This window comes from Castor canadensis, chromosome 5 (genome assembly GCF_047511655.1).
Source record: "Castor canadensis chromosome 5, mCasCan1.hap1v2, whole genome shotgun sequence".
Classification (NCBI taxonomy): Eukaryota; Metazoa; Chordata; class Mammalia; order Rodentia; family Castoridae; genus Castor; species Castor canadensis.
This window is the reverse complement of record NC_133390.1, coordinates 86126414-86149456: the sequence shown is the minus strand read 5'-3', so window position 1 is coordinate 86149456 and position 23043 is coordinate 86126414. Positions and strand designations below refer to the sequence as shown.

Genomic DNA, 23043 nt, shown 5'->3' with positions numbered 1-23043 from the left:
TACTGCTTTCTATATTCTTCTATAATCCTACCCTTTGGTCCTGATCCAGAAAGTAGGAGGTAAAGTCTTGAAGGAAAAATTCAAAGAAGTTCCCTGAGGCACAAATTAATCCTCCCCTTGCCCAAGCACACAGGACCACCATCTGTCCTTAGGCCTCTAGTGAAGTGAGGATGGAGTTAGGGATTGGGCTTCTGGAGAGGCCTGCTCCCTTGAAGGCCTAGAAAGACCATCCTATGGGTGTAGTTATCTAAAAACTTGATTCAGTTTAATTTAATTCTTTAAAATGTAGGGCTGGAGGTGTGGCTCAAATGATAGAGCACCTGCTTACCTAATGCAAGGTCCTGAGTTCAAACCCCAGAACCACACACACATACCAAGCATGAATTATCTCAGGTCCTGGACCATAGAGCTATGATATCCTCTTGGGGAAATTTGGTGCTTCCCTGGTGCTATCAGATCCTTGACCTTATCTAGTTCTCTGGTTTAGGATCTTTTATAAACCAGAGAACCAGCTTCCCTCTGATAGCTTACTGATTTGATACCTCTTTAAGCCCACAGTCCACCTGGCTACTGTCTGAGCCAGCCCTTGCCTTCCACCTGGTCTCTGCCCCTGCTGTCCACCAGCAGCCACTCCTTAGACTGAGAGCTCACCGTCCAACAACCCTTGCCCTAGTTGCCAGCTCTGTTCTCAGCATACATGCAGCAGATGTTCATTGGTGAAGGTAGCACAGTCCAGAGGAGGTCGTCAGGTTTTATTTGTGGCAGTGGCATCATCAGCAATGGTGATCAGTCCTGGCTTTGGTCAACAGCACTGAACATTGCTCAGACCATTCTGGTGCTTTCTGTTTTTGCTATTTCTATCTTCCTGACTGCACTTGCCCCTCCTCTCTTATCCCACCAACCTTTGCTGCTACCATTAATATTGTCTCTGAAGAAAACTCTGATTCTGAGTTTAGTCAAACCCAACAACCATGCCTTAAATATCTCAGCTTTCAGTGGTTCTTTAACAAAGTTAGAGTGTCCGTGCAGCACTGTCCAGCTTCCCACCCAGCAAATTCAACCTGTAATCTACAAATTTAGTCCAATCTTAGGTTCCAGGACAAATCTCATTCCCAGGCAATTTGAGACACCTAGATCAATAATTCAGGCCCCGACATCCTTAGTTTTGTGGCCAGTTCTACTCTGAACTGCCTGATAGAATGGAATCACTTGTAATCAAGCCACTGCCTTGAAACCGCAGGCAACCTTGACCACCTACTTAGGCTCCAAGTGCCAGGCTAGCCTGACATCAGAGGACATGAAAGCAGTTACCTGGCAATGGGGGGCAAGGCCTTCTTAGTCCCTGTGACAGGGTTGTGAGAGGTTGTTATAAGCCATGTAAGTGGAGGTAAAAGGATCCAACCTGGGGTCTTGGTTTAGCCCTTGCTCCAAACAGAGGGTGACCCTAAGTGGTAACCAAGGGGTATAAGCCAGACCTCAGGGGAAGGAAGCCTGAGTGGTTGCTCTAGCTGCAGGGCTCTGCCCTGCCTCCTGCCAGGCTGCGAAATGGATCCTTAATCTGCAGAAAACAACATGTGAACACATCCAGGAGAGATGAGGATCCCTTGCCCCTCACTGGACCTCATTTCCTCAATTGTATAATGAGGACATTGGATCTGGTGATTTCCAGTTTTATTTCTGGTTCTATGAACTCACTAGAAAGCCTCACCCATTCTGTAATCAGAATAATAATAGCTAGAGGTGTGTATTTAAAAACAAATTAGGTAATACAGGTAAAAGGCTCTGTAAAGCAATAAAACCTTCTGATTATGAGATTATTATTGCCATAAATTATCATAATCATGTACTCTTCTGTGCTGTGAATCATTACAGCCTGTTAGCTAATGTCATTGTCCCTAAATCTCAAACCTCTACTTTTCCTTTACATTGTCACAGTGTTTCACCCATCACCATCTCAGATATTGTCAGTGTTAGAAATCTGTTTTAAAATGTAAGTTTTAAGGGCTGGAGGTATGGCTCAAGAGGTAGAATGCCTGCCTAGCAAGCACAAGGTCCTGAGTTTGAGCCCCAGCACCTCCAAAAAAAAAAAGCCTTCCTAAAATATAAGTTTTACAATGGGTGTTACTAGATACAAAAACAATGTCCCACAGTGATAAAAGAATCAATGCATCAGACTATATAATAATCTGTTACAAAAGAAGAAAGATCTAAAACCAATGTCTATCTTAGGAAAATAGGAAATGAGTAAATTAACCCAAAACAGGAAGAAAAGAAGGGAGGGAGGGAGGGAGGAAGAGAGAGAGAGAGAAAGAGAGAAAAGAAGTTTGTTAGAAACCCTGAGTTCAAACCCCAGTTCCACAATAAATGAACAAATAATCAGAGTGATGGCATAGAAACCACACGAGAGAGGACTGGAGGTGTAGCTCAAGAGGTAGAACACTTGCCTATAGCAAGCGCAAGGCACTGAGTACCACCACAATAACGTGAGTTTGTTTTGTATGTACAGTATTAACTCAAACATGCAAAAGTATGTGTCAGTAGATATAGATATATTATAAATATAGATATTAAAAAGGCTCAGGATTATATTGCTAACAATAACCATATTTGGGTGAGAAGATCACAGATGATGTCCAATTTCTTCTTTATCCTTTCTAAATTTTTCTCCTTTCAAAAACAGAAGATGGGAACTTTAAAAACTATTAACTTCTTTTTAAAGCAAGTGATAATTAATGAAAAGATAACAGGGGCCAGGCTCAAGACAGTAATGTCATAAATAACTTAATGCATGTGCTTGTTTATTCCAAAAAGTCCCTCAGTTAGAAGCTAAAGATAGAAAGATCTGGGGACAAAATTTGGAGAGACAAAGCATCTCACAGACAGCACTGTGAGCAGGGCAGATCTCAGGGTTAAGTGTGGGAAGGGATGTCTGGGAGAGCCGGGAAGTTAGCTGAGGGTACTCTTTGAGAAGTGGGACTACCTGAGGAAAAGGGCTGGCTTTTCGCTCCCAGAGTGAAACCTGGCCTTTGGTCATGTGTACCCTACTATGTCCGCACAGTACTTTTCCAAAGAATTCCACATGCTCCCAGGTATGTCCTGATTTGGGTGCTTCTTGAACCAAAAGAATGTTTCCATAGACGTTCCTTTAATCAAAGATCCCCAGTAATCTGGGGATATGGTTTAGTGATAGAGTGCTTGCCTAGCATGTTCAAGGCCCTGAGTTCCATATAGTGTTGCAAAACAAATGAACAAACAAAAAGTACCCAGTACTTCCAAAACTAGACAGGACTTTGGAAATAGTTTAGCTAAACATCTTCCCAGGTGCAAGGCAGAGGCATTCCTTTAGAGATGGGAAAACTGCAACCCAAGGTGATTTGTCCAAAGTGACTGAAGAAGAAAAAAAAAAACAAAACAAAAACAAAAAAAACAAAGTGACTGAAGTTATGACAAGACTCCCCAGGACCCCTCTCTTGTCCGTGTGTATTTTTTCCCATTACACCATGATGTTCCCTGTTAAAGAATCTTCTTTTGCTAGGATGTGTCAATGCAACATTCTACCTGTCATTACGTCTAAACAGAAAACACCGGTGGCTCACACCTCTTGGTAGCTACTTAGGAGGATGAGATCAGGAAGATCAAGGTTTGGATGCCAGCCCAAGTAAATAGTTCACAAGACCCTAGTTCCAAAATAACCAAAGCAAAGCAGACTGAAGGTGTGACTCAAGTAGTAGAGTGCTGGCTTTGCAAGCATGAAGCCCTAAGTTCGTAACCCCAGTCCCGCCAAAAAAAAAAAAGGAAAAAAACACACACCATTATGTCTTGATTGAATAATACCATTTATTCTGGACCAGATGCTCTTTTTATAAGCAATCAGTTAATAATCATAATAAGTTATTATCAGATTCTATTTTCAGACAATGAAGCTGTGCACCAAAGTAATTAAATAATGTCACCCAATTAGTGATAGGAGGGACAGAATTTGAACCCAATTTGTGTGCAAAGTTACATTCTTGAGTCTCCATAAGATTTTTTGGTGGGGTTAGTCTTGATAGGACTGGAGCCTCACTAAATTTTAATTCCTTAAAGATTCTTTCTCTATTTCATCTCCTGTTGATGGTTTTATTTATTTGTTTGGAGAAAGGGTCTTGGTATGTAGCCCAGGTTGGCCTTGAACTCACAATCCTCTGCCTCCCTCGTGCTGGGAACACACGTGTGCCATCTTTAATTTATTTTTAATGTTTTGTGAAGTTGTCTTTTCTTCAATTAAAATGGCAAAACTGGAGATTGAGTCATTATATTTTAACTAAATTCCTAAGTTTTATTAATTCCAGATACCCCCATAGAGTTACCAGGAAAAAAAAAAAGTTCACCTTGGATTTGTTTTTATTTCACTTGAGTTAAACCCTGGGTAAATTTTTACTGAGAACTATGAAGGAGAAACCTTAGATACTCCCTGTTTATTTTCCATTATGAACGTGTAATCTTGACAAGTTTTATATTATAAAATATCAACTCTGTCATGCAAATTAGTAAATAAGAAAGCAAGGTGCCCTCCAATTCCCTCCTTGTCTTCAGGACAAAGATCACTCAGAGTTCATCCTGAAAAGCATCTAAATTTAGAGATTTGCTGCTGGGGCAAAACTTTCATGTACCAGTAATAGAACCAGGCAGGCTTTCCAAAATATGTCAGGCATGTGCTTGCAATGCTGTCTCAAGCAGGGTCAAGAGGCTCTGTCCCTATGTGCTGGTGACCTGGGAGGCCTCACTCTTTTCTAGGCCAGTTACAGAGTCATTTGGAGCTGGAAGCAAATAGTCAGGCAAGGATTTAAAAAAAAAAAAAAAAAAAAGCACTGAAAAGAAATATTTAGGGGCTGGGGATATTGTTCAGTGGTAGAGTGCCTGCCTTGCATGAATGATGCCCTGTGGTCACTCCCCCAGAACTGCCAAAAATACAAACTAAATAAAACAAGTATTTGAATAGTGTACATGCACACATAGTAGGTTTTTTTTTTTTAATGTTAAATGTTCCTGAAAGAAAGACAGAGCTCCTCAACCCCTGATTCTTTGTTCCTTGGTCTGAAACTCACAGTCAACCATGGTTTGAGTTCAGTTATGTGGCATTTGAGTGTGGATATTTTAGGAGCAGACTGTTTTCTTATACCCAATTGGCAATCTCTCTTTAGAGGATAGGACTCTGGTTGGGTGTTCAAAGGACTGGTTTTGGTTTCTAGGTTCCTAAATTATTTCATTTCTTTAGGCTTATTTTTTCAAATCTATACTATAGGATGGCATATATTTTTTCACTCTTCTTTTCTCTCCTTCTTTATTCCTCCCATTCTTAAAGCAAAAACTAAAGCATAGAAGACATAGTTAGAATCAGCAGAAGAGCTATTCACAATTTTTATTGTTATTGAGCACTTACTGTTTCTCAATGTTCTTATTTAATCCTCCTAATTCTGTATGGTGGATATTTTTTTAATCTTCATTTTACAGATGAGCAAACTGAGGCTGAGAAAGATTAAATTTATTCATGGCCATGTGGTTTGAACTTAGACTCTTCAACTCTAAAGCCCCATTGGAAGCACTGAGATTTGAAATCTTTATAGGGAGACAGAAGATATGACTGTCAAAGGGCTGGTTTTATAGAAGGCAGTAAAATGGCACAAATTTGGGTGATCACTGGGCTATCTTTGGTTTGTAGAAACTGCTCTAAGATCCTCATTAGAGCTTCAGGGAGGTGGCACTGTTTGAAATGAATGCCAAGACAGAGCCTCCAGTGAGCATGGCATCCAGTGAGACATTAAACTGAGAGTTCTCGGGCTGGAGAGTGTTCCTCCAGCCTTCGCTAACACGATTTCCTAAGAAAGCGGGTGGGGTCTTTCAAGAACAGGAGCGGAGGTGAGCTGCAGATATTCTTGGACAGGTCCAGCCCCTTCCCTTCATACCCACCGCAGGATTCCTAGGAGGACTGTGCCTGAAGCTATTACAGATATCCAAGACAGATTCTCAGAACCTGCAGGCATTTGGAAGGGGAGCAATCCCAGGCTAAAGTCAGTACATGCCTCTTAAATGTCATGAGGCTGTGAGCCTTGGATGTGCGAAACTGGAGATGAAAGCAGAGCCTGCTGGGGCCTGCCGCAGGACCTCTACGTAGACTTGCAGCATCTGAGAGACAGCCTGCAGAGCAGAGCTGGGAGTAGTAAGACAGTTATTTCTAGGACTGGCCTAAGGCTGTGAGCAGGAGAATGTCAGTGTTCATACCTCAGAGGGTGTTCATAGCAAATGATGTGAAAGGTGCTGGGAGCTGTGCCTTGGGGGATCTGGCCTACCTCAAGCAGTCAGGACAGTAGTAATTTATGACAAAACTTACCCCCCAAATCCAGCTTCTTTTGAGACCAAAGGGGCCACCAGTGGAGAAGAGATTAAGCAAGAAGAGAAGGAGGTGAAATGAGCTGTTCTTAGAGCTGGGGCTGGAATCATAGTAGGGAAGTATGCAGGTGTGTCTCAGAACTCAGGGCTCATGCTGAGGACACTCACCCTTATTTGTATCTAATGTGGCAGGTTTGGTCACAAACAAAATCCTAAGGCCATCAAGGCACAAGTGCTCCAGAACTTCATCTATGTCAACCTGTGAAGGCCAGTTTCAGGAACAAGCGAAGACTTCCATTCCACCCAACCCCAAGAAATGGAAAGGTCACATCCTGTCAGTTGTGAGGAAGGACACCTTGTGGCAGATGGCACCTATGAGGGAAAAAGAAAGATCAGTGACAGACTGGGAGGAGTTCATGTTCCAAGTGGCAGATTCCCTCTTTCCCCAAATCTCAAAATGGAAATTTTCCAGCTTTATTTTTCCCTGTAAAATCTAATACTAATGTGTCTGATCCTGAGTTTTGCCTGGCCTAGTGGTGCCCATGACTGGCTTGGCTAGAGTGGGAGTAGGCCCCAGAGAAGCAATTCAGTCTTCCTTGGTGGGGGCTGGTCATGGGCTCAGTTGTAGAGAACTTGCCTAGTGTGCTAGGCTTAAACGTCCATCTCCAGCACTGCAATAAATCAATCAACAAACAAATCCTTCATGGTATCTAAATAGCCAGGGAGAACCAGACCTCTGCCTCCAAAGAGTTTCAAAGATTATTCATGTCTAACCTCTCCAGAGTAGAAGGGAGGGAAGAGGTAGCTCTCAAGACTGGAGAGGCTCAGGTGCCATGAGCAAATAGTGTGCTGTATTTACTCTTTCTTCACTTAACACTCTGAGGGGGTATTGTGTAACAGACCTGCTGAAACATTAAATAGCACTATGGAGGAAAACGGTAGGGTGGAGTAGGGTGGGCAGAGGTAAACTTTTATTATGACAGCATCTGTCTTCTACAGAGTGAAACTCTTCCTATTTGAAAAGTGATGGAAACATGTGAATAACAGAAAAAGAGATGGGAGGAGGGAGTCTCAGAGGAAGGTGGCAGAGATCACAGTAAGGGAGGAAACTCAAAGGCAGGCCTGTTACAGGGAAAAGCCCAGGGGAGGTGTCTGGTGGGAAAGAGGAGGAGCCGAGATGAGGGAGCAGATTGTTACTGAGCTTTCCAATATGAGATACCATGTAATTCTTAGTGAAACCTTCAGTAAAATCTCCTTCACCAATGCTTTTCTTATAAAAGTGTCTGACAGGTCCCTATGGTGGATAAGGAAAGACATCAATCACACTTTTCCATCTTGACAGTTTCTGGCACCCAATATGAGGTATAATAGGTTGGGAATGCCATCAGCTAGAGACACCTTGCTCAATTCAGAAGCCATGGTTAACAGATCATAGACATGACAACAGCCAGAAAAAGGATTCTTACATTAGCCTCTTAGATCTCTGCCTATGGGGACTGATCTAGCCAGACTGGTAAGCAGTTTTTATTTCAGGCCTAGCCAGGAACCCTAGAGGAGTGAAAAGAAACTTTCCCCCTCCTACAGTAGGTGCTCAATGAATAGCAGGTGTTTTTCATTCTTAATAATTTTAATAAGAGACGAAAAAGAGGCCTAAAAAGCATATTTAAAAGGCCTGGGCACACACCTTCCATATTATTCCACTCCTGGTCATTGGAACACATCCCCTTATTTAATAGAGGCACGACTGGATTCATGAAGAAAGGTGCTATAATTTTGATATCTGAAAACAAAACTAGTCAAATGGTTGCCAAAGTAGGAAGTATACTCATAGTTGAAAAAAATTTGCAGAACAAAACAAAATAATGTCCTTCTGAGGAATCTATCTGCCTCAGAAAATAGCTATTTGTGACAACTTTTTGAACCTGCATGTGCATTTAAAATTAAAAGATAATCTAGGGCTGACACCAGTGACATTAACAGATTTACAAAAAAAAAAAAAAAAAAGGCAGTTTCCTTTGTGCCTTCAGTGACCAGGGTCCTAAGTGACTACCCCTCAGGCCCTCAGATTTCCCTATTGTATTGCTATAGGTTAAATTAAAACCGAGTTCTTGGTCACGTGCTTTTGCCTTGGGACGTGGAGGGGACTTTGAGGGCAATAAATAATGCATGCTTCTGGCTAGGCTTGCACAAGACTTATTTCCTTAATAGAGGCACGACTGGAAACCTGACTCCCGTGTTTCCAGTAAGCAGCCCTCGATCGGGTCTTGTCACCCTCCACACCCAACTCCCACCTATAGCCTATAGCCGGAACGCAGGTGGCCAGTGCGGCCTTCCGGCAGTTGGAACTACATCTCCCAGAGTGCCCCGGGCGAATGACACCCACCCGATTGGCCAGGGGTCAATGACGTTCAGTGTTTTGGCCGGGACGGTCACATGTTTCCTTTGTTGTGAGCAGTGGCGGAGACTGGCGGGTGCAGGAGACGCCGGCGCTGGAGAGTGCGCTGCGCCGCCCGCCCCATTGCTGCCCGCTGGCCGCTTCCAGCCTTCGCCGAGAGGTACCCGGGGATGACAGCTCCGGGACCGGCCCAAAGGCGAGGAACCGGCTAGAGCCTGGTACCTCGGGGGCGGAGGGGCGGCCGAGGTCCCGACCACCGGGTGTCTGCGGGAGGGGAGCCAGCGAAAGCCGGCCGGCCTCTCGGGACCAACGAGGGTTTCGGGGGGCCTGTGGCTGGGCCCAAAGTGCCCTTTTCTGGGGGCGCAGGGCCACCAGCGCGCGCCAGAGCTCTCCAGTCGGTCTCGATGGCTACCGTCTGAGGGAGGGAGGGCTCCCCCCACCTCTGTCGTTACGGTCCCGGAACTGCGGCGCGGCCTGCTGGGCAGGGAGAGCCTCGGGTCCCGGGCGGCAGGAGCGGTTAACCCACCGCCTCGGAGTCGGGGGGCAGGGGGCCAGCGAGGGGGACTGGTCCTGTATGTTGGTATGGGCTTCGAACGGCACTGCTCTTCTCTATCGCTGGAAGCGCCGGCAGCGCCACTGTCTCAAATCCAGGCTTCCCGTTTGGTAGAGGCGACCAACGGGATCAAGGTGAGGTCCCAGTGCTACGGGCCAGAGGAGCCCCGTTAAAGCGATTGCGAAATGTGCTGGGCACTGTCACCTGACCGTTACCCCCGCCCCCGCCGCCCTCCAGCCTTTGTTTACCGCGATCGCGTCCGGGCCCGCTCGGGGAGCCCGGCCTCTGCGGTCGTCCCCGGGGAGCCAGCGGGCGGGGAAGCGGGCGGAACGCCGGCGGAGGCCCCGCCTAACCTCCCCACCTTCCCACCACTCCAGGGCTCCGCGTCTTAATTTAGTTCCCAGTGTCACCGCCCCCAATTCTGGACACCCTGGGCCAAGACTGTTAGCTACACCGCCAGGATTGGGCGCCTGCGGCGAGTTCAGAGTTTCTATTGGCCAGCGTCTTGCCGCTCGATGGCCCCGCCCCTGCAGTTCTGCCCGCCCCCTTGAAGGTGATCTGGAGGACGCGCGGGAGCGCGCCCCGGCTGCGGGTGCTAAGGGAGCGGCGGAGGGGAGGGTGGCGCGCACCCCGGGCCCCTGGAGCCGCCGCGGCTTCGCGGAGCCTACTGGCAGTTCTGGGCATGCGGGGGTGCAGCCTCCAAGGACCGAAAAGTTAGCACCCTGTAACTGCTATCGCCTCAGCTGCTGGGATGGTGTAAAGGAAGGCCTCCTCCTGCGGATTTGTATCCCACTGTTCTGTAAACAAAGCTTAGATAGCTAAATATAGACCACATTCTGAGGGACCTCGCGGTCACCCCTCGGGCAGTGACTGTTCGCACTTGACTTTAGTGGACTTATGATTAATCACTTGCACTTAGTATTTGCAGTTGGAGATCCATTTAAGTTCACCAGCTGGTTGATAGAAATGACCTGTAGGTTGATTTTATTACTAGGTTTGCAAAATTTAAAATCTTCTTGTGGTCAATTGAGATGGTAAAAGTAGGTTTTTCTGCTTTTTAAAAAAACGATAGTTTGAGGCTATTCTCCTCAAAGTTAAAGATTCTATGCCCTGGTTTAGATGGATTGTTGTCCTTGTTTGAGTGATTCTAGTTCATACGCTTTCACTTATAACCTGGGAGAAGTGAATTGCAGGTATGTTCCTTGAAACTTGTAAATTAAGATGACAGTAATAATCTGGAAGGCCAGTCCTTTTAGCCCTAGGTGGTTGTCCTAATCTCTTGAGCTAATGAGGCACTTGGGTTTTATCAGATTTTCTTTCCCTGTAAATCTGTAGCAATTCACACATGACAATACATTTTTATAGGAGTTTTAAGCTCTCCGGGGTGAAGCAGGAATTGAATTGCTTATACATGCTTAACATATTTTTGAAATTCAAGGAGAGATGGCTATGCAAGCATGAGCTGCTGCTGTGGTCAGAACTGCCTCGTCACTAACATGTTAAGAGCATAATATTTCTATACCACAAATGCAACAGTCTTACCTTTTTAAAAAATGAAGCCACCACTTGATAAAGGCTGGTAACTTAGTCTGTAAACAGGAAGAAGAAAGAATACTCTGAGTTAAGGCTGACTATCAGCTTTATCTAACTTTCCTGGCTTTTGTCCAAGTTCTTCAAACCTTAATGCTTTTTCAATACACTATTTTTACTTCCTTGTTTTTCTGCCATTTCATTAAAACCCAAAGGTTGAACCTTTGAAAAAATAAATACTACTATATAGTAAACAAGTTGCTACATTTATTCTTGTATATATTTTATTCTTAGCTAGAAATTTGGGACATCTCTTTTCAACAAACATATATGGGGTGTATAATGAGAAATGTAAATAAAATAGCCCCACAAGCATGCATATAAAAAGTGGTTTTTATATGATTTTATTTCTGTTGTGGCTGGAACAATGAAAGAGTATATATGGCAACTTGATGACTGGATTTTTTAACACCCTTGTCTTCTATAAAAAACACAATAAACTCAGCATATTGGCTTCTGTCTGTAGTTCCAGCTACTAGGGAGACTGAGGTAGGATAACTACTGTGGCCAGCCTGGGTGACACATCGAGATCCTGTCTCAAAAAAAAAAGGAAGGAAAGACACAATAGCTAAACTGACTTTGTTTAATTGAAGAGTTTGTTTTCCTGCCTAAATTCATCATCCAAAAGCTGTAATTTTTCAGCATTTTGGTGTTTTGTGTGGGGGTTAAATTCAGGGCCTCAAGTGCTTTACCACTTGAGCCACACCTCCACCCTTTTTTTTACTGTAGTTATCTTTCATATGGGGTCTCGAATTTGCCTGGGGTGTGCTTTGGACTGTGCTCATCCTACCTACATCTCCTCTGTAACTGGGATTACAAACATACAACCCCCCTCCCCCAACTTTTTTGTTCAGATGGAGTCTCAGTCTTTGCCCAGACTGGCCTCAAACCTTGATCTTCCTGATCTCCACCTCCAGAGTAGATAGGATTACAGGAGTAAAACACTGTGCCTGGCCAGCATTTGGCATATCTTAAGAAATATTAAAATTGATGTTTTAAAAATGAGCAGGCAAAGTGGGTATGGTGGTTCACACTTGTAATCCCAGCACTTGGCAGCATATTCTCCAGTTTGAGGTGAGTTTGGGCTACACAGGAGGACTCTATCTTGAAAAAAAAGAAAACAAAACAAAACAAAATTATTTTAAGTGACTAGGCTTTACTCTTTAGTGAGCTTTCTAAATGTTATTTCTATAAATAATTTTTGGCACCACAAGGGCTTTTATACATAAGGAAGTCCTTTAATTTGGTTCTCAAACTTATTCAAGTGACAGAGCATCTGGTGGCATCCTTGCAGATTTAATTGTGATAAAAGAACCAAGAACAATTTTGCTGTACATCTCTAGGTCTTTTAATTTTAAAATAATGCACTAAATACTTAAAAGAATCTGCATTAGCAGGATAAAACCAAATGGCACTAAGGTTACTTGTCAAATCTAGTGAGAAGTGTATGTAGTATAGCAGGGCAGCTTGGTATACCAGGTATGTATGATGATTAACTTTTTTACCCTTCCTTTGGGGGGCTGAAGAACATCTGTAGTCAAAACTTTTAAAGCAGGAAGAGAAAATTCAAGACCATGTAGAAAATTTTCTTCTGTGAGTCAAGAGAAGATAGTAATCTTTTTTTAGTTATAGAGCTACATTTTCTAATGTGACACATTTAAGCTCTCCTCAATTGTTCATTACCAAAGTCATGTATTGCCTATCTGAATTTCTACTTGACATGGGATGATCATTAGTTGTATTTGTAGCCAAATAAACTAGAGGGTTTAGTTGGTTTTGGATATCTTATAGCTGGTAAATATGGCCATTAAGAAATCTGAAATATTGAAAATAGCTTGAAGATTAGACTGTAAATACTCTTGTAAATTTGTGATTTTTAAAAAGTGGCCATTAGGACATAACTCAGTGCTTAGCATGCATGAGGCCCTGGGTTCAATCCCTAATACCACTAGGAAGCTGAGATTGGGAGATCTGAGTTCCAGGCCAGCCAGAGCAGGGAGTTCGAGAAACCCCATCGCAAAAGGTAAAGGCTGTGCATGGTGGCATGTGCCTGTCTATGGGTAGCTTAAAATAGGATCATGGTCTAGGGGACCTGAACAAAAATCAAGACCCTGTCTCCAAAATAACCAGAGCAAAAAGGTATGGAGGTATGGCCCAAGCAGTAGAGCGCCTGTCTAACACATGAGGCCATGAGTTAAAAAAACCCCAGTAACTGCCAAAAATAAAAGAAAAAAAAAAGCTTGTTTTTTCATATTACTTACTTGAACATCATTTTCTAGTTATTTTTTTAAAGGAGGGGTTTACTCTTGCAATTATTTGTTGCCTTTCCTTCTTTTGAGTTACTATTTATCTCTAAAGTATTTATCTCTCTTCTTAGTTAACCTTTCTTGTTTCTGCTGTGTTGTTCTTCATTCATGGTTGTATTTGGGAAACAGTATTATAGTGCATGATACAGTTCACTACGACAAGTTATAGGGACTGTGTTAGTCTGGATCTTGACTTCCTGTGTTTCCTGGTATTTAGTCATTAGAAGAAGACCCTCATTAATCCATGCCATCTTTAAGGGTGATTGTAACCTCTCTGTATAGGATTCCTTTATTCTAAAGAAGCTTATTGTAGTAGTTATACTGCAGTTAGGATATAATACATCTCTTTTCTTCATTTTTTTTTGGCAGTATGGGATTTGAACTCAGGGTCCTGTGCTTGCTAGGCAGGTGCTCTACCACTTGATCCACACCTCCAGCTGATGTAATACATCTTCAGACTTTGTACCTTGCCCTTACCTATTAGGTTGGTGAGTATTACCTAAAGTCCTGCAGAAAATGCCCAGGTGAATTGCCTTGCCCTTTCTACTCCATAGAATATATTTCTAGACCAGATGAATCATGAGATGACCCGTTCCAGTTTGCATCTGTATTTTCTGCAATAGAGATGCTCAGAATTCGAATCTGTTTTGGTATTAATCTTGGAGTTCTTGTTTGATTCTGGTCTTAGACCTACAGAGAAAATACTGGATCCAAATCCAGTATTGCTACCCCCATGCCAGACACAGACAGCTTTCTATAAATGTTTCTTCAGTTGACCTAAATACTTTCCTTGGCTTAGGATCTTATTATCCACTGGGAAAGAACACTTACTTAGCTAGGATGACCAGTCCCCTAATTTAACCAAATTGCAGTGTTTTTTACCAAAGGTACACATAAGTTAGACTCACTTAAGAAAGTAAGGAAACATATAAGATAGCTTTCCATCCTATAATCATTGCACAGTATAGAGATGTGTTTGTATATATATATATGTAAAAAAATAGTTGGTAGTTTATACTTGGCTTTGGCATCCATTTTGGAATTTGCCTAAACTTATTAAGAATTTATGAGTTTCCTGAGTGCCAGTGGCTCACACCTGTAATCCTAACTACTTGGGAGGCTGAGATGGGGAGGATTGTGGTTTGAGGCCAGTCAGAGCAAAAAGTTAGTGAGAACCCCATCTCAACCAGTAGGTAAATTTGATGGCATGTACCTGTCATCCCAAGCTAAATAGTAGGCTGAGATCAGCCTACTGCTAGGCCAGCATTGACAAAAAAGTGTGTAAGACTCTATCTTAATAGAAAAATCTGGGCATGGTGGTGTACGCCACCTTCCCTCCCTGTGAGAGGAGGAAACTTAAAGTAGGAAGATTGTGGTTCAGGCCGGCCTGGGCAAAAAGAAAGACCCTATCTCCAAAGTAACCAGGGCAAAAAGGATTGGAGGTGTGGCTCATGCAGTAGAGTGCCTGCCTTTCAAGGACAAAGTTCTGAGTTCAAACTCCAGTACTGCCAAAAAAAAAAAAAAAAAAAGAAGAAGAATTTACGAGTTCTATTTATAGATATCTGGGCCAGAAACCAGAACCACTTGTATTAAAATACTATTGCTATTCTGTACACAATTCAAAGTTCTGGTAGTTTCTCTTAGATGCCCCTCTCCTTCCACCCAAGGGGAGAAAAAGTAATTATTCTGAATTAGTTGGTTTCTATAGAGATTAAGTCTGTTTATACGATAATAGATTCTGTATTAAAAAAACCTGAGTAAGGATTTTTTTTCCTGTATCACCGTTGTAGTTTTTTCCTTTTATCTATTTATTAGCATATTATAGTTGTACTGGGGGTACATTGTGACATTAGCAAAATTGCTTACAATATATCTTAGATTCACCCCCTCCATCTTTCTCTTTCATTTCCTTCCCCCCACCCTTTTAAGTAAGGATTTTAAAGCTAGGGGTTTTTTTTCCTAGATTCTTGAGATTTTTCTCAACTTCATTCCATAGTTATAATGTAGGTTTACTGTTTACTTTTGGTAGTATTCATAGACCAACTTAAGAGTTATTGAATGGCTCCAAGCTTGCATGAAACATACTCTTCATATATCCAAAGTAGTATAGCCACAGGGTATATATTTCTTTCATCTCAGTGCCACATTTAGCTTGCTGTACCCATGGATATTTGTTTATTCATCTTTCACTCAAGACTTTAACTCAAGAAATATTACCTCAGGATAAGTTGGTAAAACTAATTTATATGTAAATAAAATGAATTAATTTGCTTTCAGGAGGTGGGTTTGGTTTTTTTTTTTTTTCATTACTGGGGTTTGAACTCAGAGCCTCACACTCTACCACTTGAGCCATTCCATCAGGCTGGAAGTGTTATTCTTAATGATTTTCAATGTAAAAGTGAACTTCTAGTCATAAGTTGGAATTTAAGAATTTTTTCCAACATAGCGATAAATAATGCCAACTGTACAAGAATTGATTAGTATCTGATTTATATGTTGCTGTTCTCTATTTTAGGTGTAGAAATTAACACAAATATTTTGAATAGGGCTTTGATCAAGCAAATGCTAAAAAGGTATATTCATAATAATTACAAATTTACATAAAGATTGTTACTAGAGGATTTAAACCATTTTCTTTAACCAGGGTCACATAACAGCAATCAGAATAACAAGGAACAACTGTGTCCTTAAGCTCATAAAGGAAGGCAGTGTCACAGTCATTCCTGTTACTAAATATTTGCCCAGTCTTTTCTCTTCCTTTCTGAGAGCCTCAGTTCCTCTTCTGCATTTTTCTCCAGTCACAAAGATACCAAAATAGGTTGTCTCCACTTATTTTTCTGGGACATAGTCCAAATGCGTGTAATTTTAAATTTACCTAGCAATCAGAAAATAAATCTACAACACTTACGAGTTCTGCAGTTGCAAGTAAGCCCTCAAGTATCCTTAACTAGAAGAATCTTTTAAAAGACCATTGTTTTCAAGTGACAGTCTAACTCCAGGAATAAAGTACCTGAAAAAATGAGGACAAGGAAGAGGGGATGCTCACTTTGCCAGACAAATCATATAACTTTGGTAGCCAGTCAGTGATACAGCAGTCTGATCACTCTACCTTGTCTAGACATGACTTTCATTCCTTACTTTTCTTTGCAATGAATTTCCTACATGTTTTGTACAGATGCCTACTTAATCACTGCTTACTCCTTCCTGCTTTTAAATTTGCAAAATTTTTAAAAGAGTTCAATCTGTAATTGTTCTGTTTGCTTGGTACATATGAGTTCATTTATGATAAACACTGAACCTATGTTAAATACTGTACTTTGAGATATGATTAAACTTTTGCTTATATTTTTAATCATTACCAGTGAAAATACTTGATTTATATAAAATGGGAAGGTAAAAGCTAATAAATTACATCTGGAAGCCCAAAAGTTATACTTCATAATGCATGTCACATTTCTAAGATGCCTTTGCGCAGATCATTTACCCTGTCAAAAACAGAAAGTGTTCATATTTGGTGCTATTGTGAAGACCGGTTAATGGGGAGTTCTTAGAAAGTTCAGAGAAAGCAAACTGTTCAAAAAGCAAGGAGGTAGCAGGACAAATCTTCTTAGAAAGATCTCTGAAGTCATGAGATGGTCTCTCTCTTACATTAACAGCAGTAAACAAGTATGTTGTTGCTTTTGAATACTCTGTCATCCCATGTGATTTTATTAGTGTTCTAACCCAGGATTTTCCATTTTTCTTTGGGTAAAATCAGTGGAGAGTTTGACCTCTTTGTCAGTCAACAAGCCAAGGAAGCAACTATGAAAATAGGGGCAGAAAATAGCATAAAAAGACAGACCTCTAACTCCTATAAGTTTTAATCAGCCTCATATTAATACTTAATATATTATCCCCAAATTGACCTAATACTAGATACATTAAGATCATTGAATACAGAAGGCAAAGTATCCTTTTATGTATGTTTTCCTACTTGTCTATTTTAACCAAAGGGAAAGTCTTAGTTCTTCCAATAAGCTATTTTGTTTTGCATTCTGAACACATTTTCATTTAAACATTAAGAAATAAAAAACGTATGGAGGGAGATAGACCAAGAATTTTATTGTTAACAACCAGTAATTGTATCACAAGTCAAAGTCACAATAGTTCCTGTGAATTTTTTGAACTGAAATGTATAAGAACTTAAATTAGATAAGCAATGAATAAGTTCTTGATTTAGGAAGCTGATTTGTGGCTAATTCAATCATAATTTGAGTCTAGATTAATAAAGCATTAAGAACAAAATACAAGTTAAAGACCATGTCACCGCAGTTTATGTTGACATAATTCAAATGTCCCCCTTTTATCACTTGTATTACTTAAGTTGTAACAACAACAAAGTTGACATTCAGGCACAGTGGTGATCTTCCTTTCTATGTGGGCTAGATTTCTGAGGATAGAAGTATTACTAAGATAGTTTCAAATGAAACCAGGTTTGATATATGTGCTACTGCCTAGATATGAGAACTTGGAATTTGGAAGTGAGTTTATGCACTATAAATAGATTTTTATATTTTAGCCTGTACATACATTAATATACATGAGGACGTGCACACACATAGATAGACAACCATAATCGAAGAAATTCGATGATTACAATGAGGCAAACATGATCTCTAATCGGTAAGTGGTAGTAAATTTTAAAACTAATCATGAATGTTGGCTCCTGATGGTGATGGAAGCAACAAAAATAAGTAAATTCAGTGAGAGAATTGATGAAAGCTAGAAGTATCTAGTGAATATTGAAACTAAGATATCAGGGGGCAATTACACTAGTTGAACTAGAAGACAAAGTTAATAACATGGAAAAGAGAAAATATAATAAAATGAGTGAGTGGCTCAAGTGGGAAAACACCTGCCTAGAAAGTGTGAGGCTCTGAATTCAAACCCCAGTATAGCAAAAAAAAAAAAATAATAATTTTAAAAAGATCAATAAAGTGAGTTGCTTCTTGAGTTTATCATATATTTTGTTTTCCTTTATGTCACTTATGGGTTTTTAAAATGGAGTACAACTTGATATGTGACAAAGGTACACATAATAGTCTTACAATAAGATTATTAATTTGTGGCTTGTGAATGTAAGATGGCAGCCCATATTTTGGATTATCCATGATATCCTTTAGCTAACTTACTGCTGCTGCCATGATTAGACCTGAATGACTTAAATATTTTAGGAACACATTGGGACCTTTAGAAATGATTGTGTATGAGATTCTGAGGTTACAGGAATAGATGAGGATAATTTCAAGTACTCTTAACCAATTATTTATACACTTTCAGATCATCTATCACCTCCTGGAGGTGTAGAAAGAGAGTAAGAATAAAAGAACTCCCTTAAAATTAGCATAAAGAGAGTTGATACCTATAGCCAAGTGCCTAAATCCATGGTTACTTAGTCATCCCTGGAAGCGTGGGACTATATCTTATTAGTAAAAGGGAGCAGGGCCAAGAAAACATACATTTTAAAAATTTTAAAACAAAGTACTACCTATTTATAATGGAAATTTGGGGGAAAATAGAGAAGGTGAATAAATCATTTAACTTTTGGCTTATGTTCCTCCTGTTTTCTATCCCCAGGTGCACTAATATATAATAGATTTTTGGGTTAGCATATTTCTGTGATCTGCTTTTTTTCACTTATTATCTGGCTAATACTTCTCAGTGTCACTAGTCTACGTGTTTTTTAATGGTTGCAAAAAGTGTTCCATCCAGAAGGTGTACTGTGATTTATCTAATTCCTATTGTGGGGCTTTTAGGTTGTTTTAAGCACTTTCTGTTAATTAGAAAGTATTAAACATCTAGGCGGGTGCTGGTGGCTCACACCTGTAATCCTAGCTCTATGGGAGGCTGAGATGGGGATGATAGTGGTTCAAGGCCAGCCCTGGTAAATAGCTCAAGAGACCCCTCCCCCCGCCCCCATCTCCAGAATAACCAGAGCAAAATGGACTGGAGGTATGGCTCAAGGGGTAGAGTGCCTGCTTTACTAAATAAGAAGCCCTGAGTGCAAACTCCGGTTGTCTCATTTAAAAAAGAAAAAAAAAAGAAAGTATTAAACATCTATGTAGATAAGCCTTTCCATATATTTTTTATTATTTCTTTAGGAGAAATTGCTAGAAAGAGATGCTGGTCAGACAACATAAATGTTTTTGATGTCTGTTAATAGGTAAAGCTAAATTCCTCTCTAGCAATGCTACATTAAGACAGTAACTTTATATTAGGATTTTGATTGTACTGAAATTCTGTCTTTCACCATTGTGACTTACCTCTGCCCTCAGTTAAGTAGAATGAAACCCAGCTGTACAAAACGGGAGGTGGGAAGTTTTAGTGATCAAAAACACATGGTGTCCTTTCAGCTGCGGAGCCTCGGGAGTACCATTGAAGTAACTCCTAATGTTCTAATCATGCAAATGCAAGTTTGTGTTTATCAGTTTTTATTAACATGAGACAGTGCCCTTTGCCCATGTGAAATATATTTCTCTCCTGGTTTTGTTTTATTTGTAGCAAAATGAAATTATGTAATTTGAATACTGAATTTTTACATATTGAAATGTTCTCATCGTTCTTACTTTTAGCCCCATCAAGAAGATCCCTACCAGTCATTTCTCAACAATTATATAGTCAACTGATGTAACAATGGTACTAATATTGGGACGCAGACTAAACAGAGAGGATCTTGGGGTGCGTGATTCCCCAGCAACTAAGCGTAAAGTTTTTGAAATGGACCCCAAATCTTTGACAGGTCATGAGTTTTTTGACTTCTCTTCAGGATCATCCCATGCTGAAAACATCCTCCAGATATTTAATGAATTCCGAGACAGCCGCTTATTTACTGATGTAATCATCTGCGTGGAAGGAAAAGAGTTTCCTTGCCACAGAGCAGTCCTCTCAGCCTGTAGTAGCTACTTCAGAGCCATGTTTTGTAACGACCACAGGGAGAGCCGAGAGATGTTGGTGGAAATCAATGGTATTTTAGCTGAAGCCATGGAATGTTTTCTACAGTATGTGTATACTGGAAAGGTGAAGATCACTACAGAGAATGTCCAGTATCTCTTTGAGACCTCAAGCCTCTTTCAGATTAGTGTTCTCCGTGATGCGTGTGCCAAGTTCTTGGAGGAGCAACTTGATCCTTGTAATTGCTTAGGGATTCAGCGCTTTGCTGACACCCATTCTCTCAAAACACTCTTCACAAAGTGCAAGACCTTTGCATTACAGACTTTTGAGGATGTGTCCCAGCATGAAGAATTTCTTGAGCTCGACAAAGATGAACTCATTGATTATATTTGTAGTGATGAACTTGTCATTGGTAAAGAGGAGATGGTTTTTGAAGCCGTCATGCGTTGGGTCTATCGCGCTGTTGATCTGAGAAGACCACTGTTACACGAGCTCCTGACACACGTGAGACTCCCTTTGTTGCATCCCAACTACTTCGTTCAAACAGTTGAGGTGGACCAATTGATCCAGAACTCTCCCGAGTGTTATCAGTTGTTGCATGAAGCAAGACGGTACCACATACTCGGCAATGAAATGATGTCCCCAAGGACTAGGCCACGCAGGTGAGAAGACTGTTTACAAATATAATTAACAAAAGTCTTTGTTTTAAAAATAGTTTTAAGCCTCCTGAATCTAGTCTCAGTGTAGTCATTTATACATGTAGGTTTATTTGGGATTATGTAAATCATAAGAATGAAGACTAGATTCAATAATAGTGTTTTTTTTTTATTGCTGCTCTGAGCTATCAGAAAAGTCTATAACTGTTCTTGTTAGAACATATTTCTACTAATTTCTGTTAACCTCTATAGGGCCCCAGACCATCCCACTTTTCTTTCTCAGGGGCCTTTGGATACATAATAGCTGAACACTTTTTAGACTGCCTCTACTGAGAAAAAACAATTGAAAATCACAGAATGACCTTTTTCTCCAATAGTGAACATGGAATTTAGAGGTGAAGTAACTAAAACATATGCAGTGTGAATCTCAGATGTAAAACCTAGTTCTCAAATCTTTTTATATTGCCACAATTATATTTAATGTCAATCTCAATTTTTAAATATTTTTGTGATTATAAAAATTATAGAGAATTTGATAATTTTATGTTTGAGGTAGAATGCAGTTATTAGTATTGCACTATATTTGTATGTTATTTCTATAAAATATCTGTAGATTTTAATTCATAAACTGTAGAAAAATAATCCATAATAATGGAAGAAATCTGTTAGATTTACTATATTGTAAGTAAGCAAGAAATTTCTATTTTGAGAAGTATTACAGTGAAGAATATTTTTAATACTTTTCTGACAAAGCTAGCGTTGCTGTTGGGTTTTATTGTGGTTAAAAGCATATGACATAAAATTTATCATCTTAACCATTTTTAATTGGACAGTTCAGGTATATTCACATTGCTTGTGAAACTAGTATTTATTTTGTCCATACCATTCCCATGTTTCTCTAAATTTGCGACAGCATAACTCACAAAACCACATTTTTAGCTTTGATTTTGAGTATCATTGTTTTGGAATTTGTATTAAAATTCATCATATTATGAAATAGCTTGTTTTTAAAATCTATACTAGTTTAGATATAGTAGGATTTAATCTGTTTCTTCATCTGTAAAATGAGAATGATGATAAATAGCATTTACTTCACTGGTACTCAGCATATATTGAAAGTGTCCAGCTGGGCGTGATGGTACACATCTGTAATTCCAGCTTCCCCACTACTTGGGAGGCTGAGGTAAGAGGACCACTAGTTAGAAAACAGCCTGGGCAACATAATTTTGTTTCGAAACAAAATTTTTTAAAAAAAGGATAGGGTTGAAGCTCAGTGGTTGAGTGTTTGCCTAGCATGCCTGAGGTCTTGGGTTCAATTCCCTAGCAACACACACACACACACACACACACACACACACACACACAACCTCCTGTTATTATTTGCTGTTATTAGTGCAATGTAAGTTTAAGAAAACTACTCCATTACTTGAAAGTCTGAAGTTTTTATACATCAGATAGAGATATTGAATAATTATTACCAAAAATTAACATTATTTCTATATATTAAGGTAAGAAAATATTTTTCTCCATTTAAGTTAACTGAATTTAGTTTAAAGTAATTGGCTTTTTTGCTGTGCTAGGGATCAAACCCAGGACCTTGCATGCTAATTCAGTGCTCTACCACTGAGCTACATCCCCAGCCCTAAAGTAATTGTTTTAAAAGAAAGAAGTAAGCTAGGTCTGGTGATGCTCACCTCTAATCTCAGCATTCAAAATGCTAAAGCTGGAGGATCATGAGTTCTAGACCAGCCTGAGCTACACAGCGAGACCCTGTCTTAAAAAAAAAAAGAAATATATAGAACGTTGTACTTCTAGTCTTTAAAAAAAAAAAAAAAGAAATACAGTTTTATTCTACAAATACACTGATTTTTTTTTAAAGTTCTTTATTTTTTTTTTTTAAGGACCATGAAGCTACTTGGGCTGATCTTAAGAATGTAGAAAGATCAAGTCTTCTAAATGTATTCATTAAGACAGCTAAAGTTAGGCAAGGTGGTACACATCTGTAATCCCAGCATTCAGGAGGCTGAGGCAGGAGAATCTCAAGTTCCAGAGTTGCTAGGGCTAAATTGTAAGACCTTATCTCAGCCTCTACCCAAAGAAAAAGAAGCTAAACAGCCTCATGGCTGTGTGATTATCAGCTCTTCTGGGAGTTCTCTAGATGCACAGAATATCCCTCCAAAAAGAATATCGCTCATTTTTCCAAGCAGAAGGCCCTTGGAGCAAGCAGACAGTTCTGCAGTCAAA

The 23043-nt window shown here is 40.3% G+C and overlaps 2 protein-coding genes across 6 annotated transcripts in view; one reads left to right on the top strand and one right to left on the bottom strand.

Annotated features, from left to right (window-relative positions):
* Window positions 1-3785: 3785 nt before the first annotated feature.
* On the bottom strand, window positions 3786-10001 carry LOC141423459 (uncharacterized). The gene is made up of 4 exons (XM_074075237.1): window positions 9788-10001; window positions 9566-9704; window positions 8753-9400; window positions 3786-6741 (listed from the first exon to the last, which is right to left on the bottom strand). Exons 1-4 carry the CDS (start codon window positions 9999-10001, stop codon window positions 6705-6707), a joined length of 1038 nt encoding a protein of 345 aa, XP_073931338.1. The 3' UTR covers window positions 3786-6704.
* The window catches only part of Klhl24 (kelch like family member 24), a 40032-nt gene continuing 25777 nt past the window's right edge, over window positions 8789-23043 (top strand). Inside the window, exons 1-2 of one of the 5 annotated variants that reach the window (XM_020175812.2) lie at window positions 8789-8924; window positions 19825-20805. In XM_020175812.2, the coding sequence (XP_020031401.1) occupies window positions 19886-20805 (920 nt within the window). In that variant the 5' untranslated portion in view covers window positions 8789-8924; window positions 19825-19885. Of the gene's footprint in view, window positions 8983-9316; window positions 9452-13585; window positions 13702-19824; window positions 20806-23043 lie in introns of those variants that run through there. The other 4 variants (XM_074073650.1, XM_020175813.2, XM_020175811.2 and 1 more) reach the window with 4 other exon arrangements.

What these genes read in the sequence shown, in the direction of transcription:
- LOC141423459 (XM_074075237.1), bottom strand. Translation starts at nt 10,001, where the DNA reads ATGCCCAGAACTGCCAGTAGGCTCCGCGAAGCCGCGGCGGCTCCAGGG. An exon ending in AAACTCTGAACTCGCCGCAG is followed by an intron (nt 9,705 to 9,787) that starts GCGCCCAATCCT and finishes AACTAAATTAAG; the next exon opens with ACGCGGAGCCCTGGAGTGGT. An exon ending in CGGGCCCGGACGCGATCGCG is followed by an intron (nt 9,401 to 9,565) that starts GTAAACAAAGGC and finishes GATTTGAGACAG; the next exon opens with TGGCGCTGCCGGCGCTTCCA.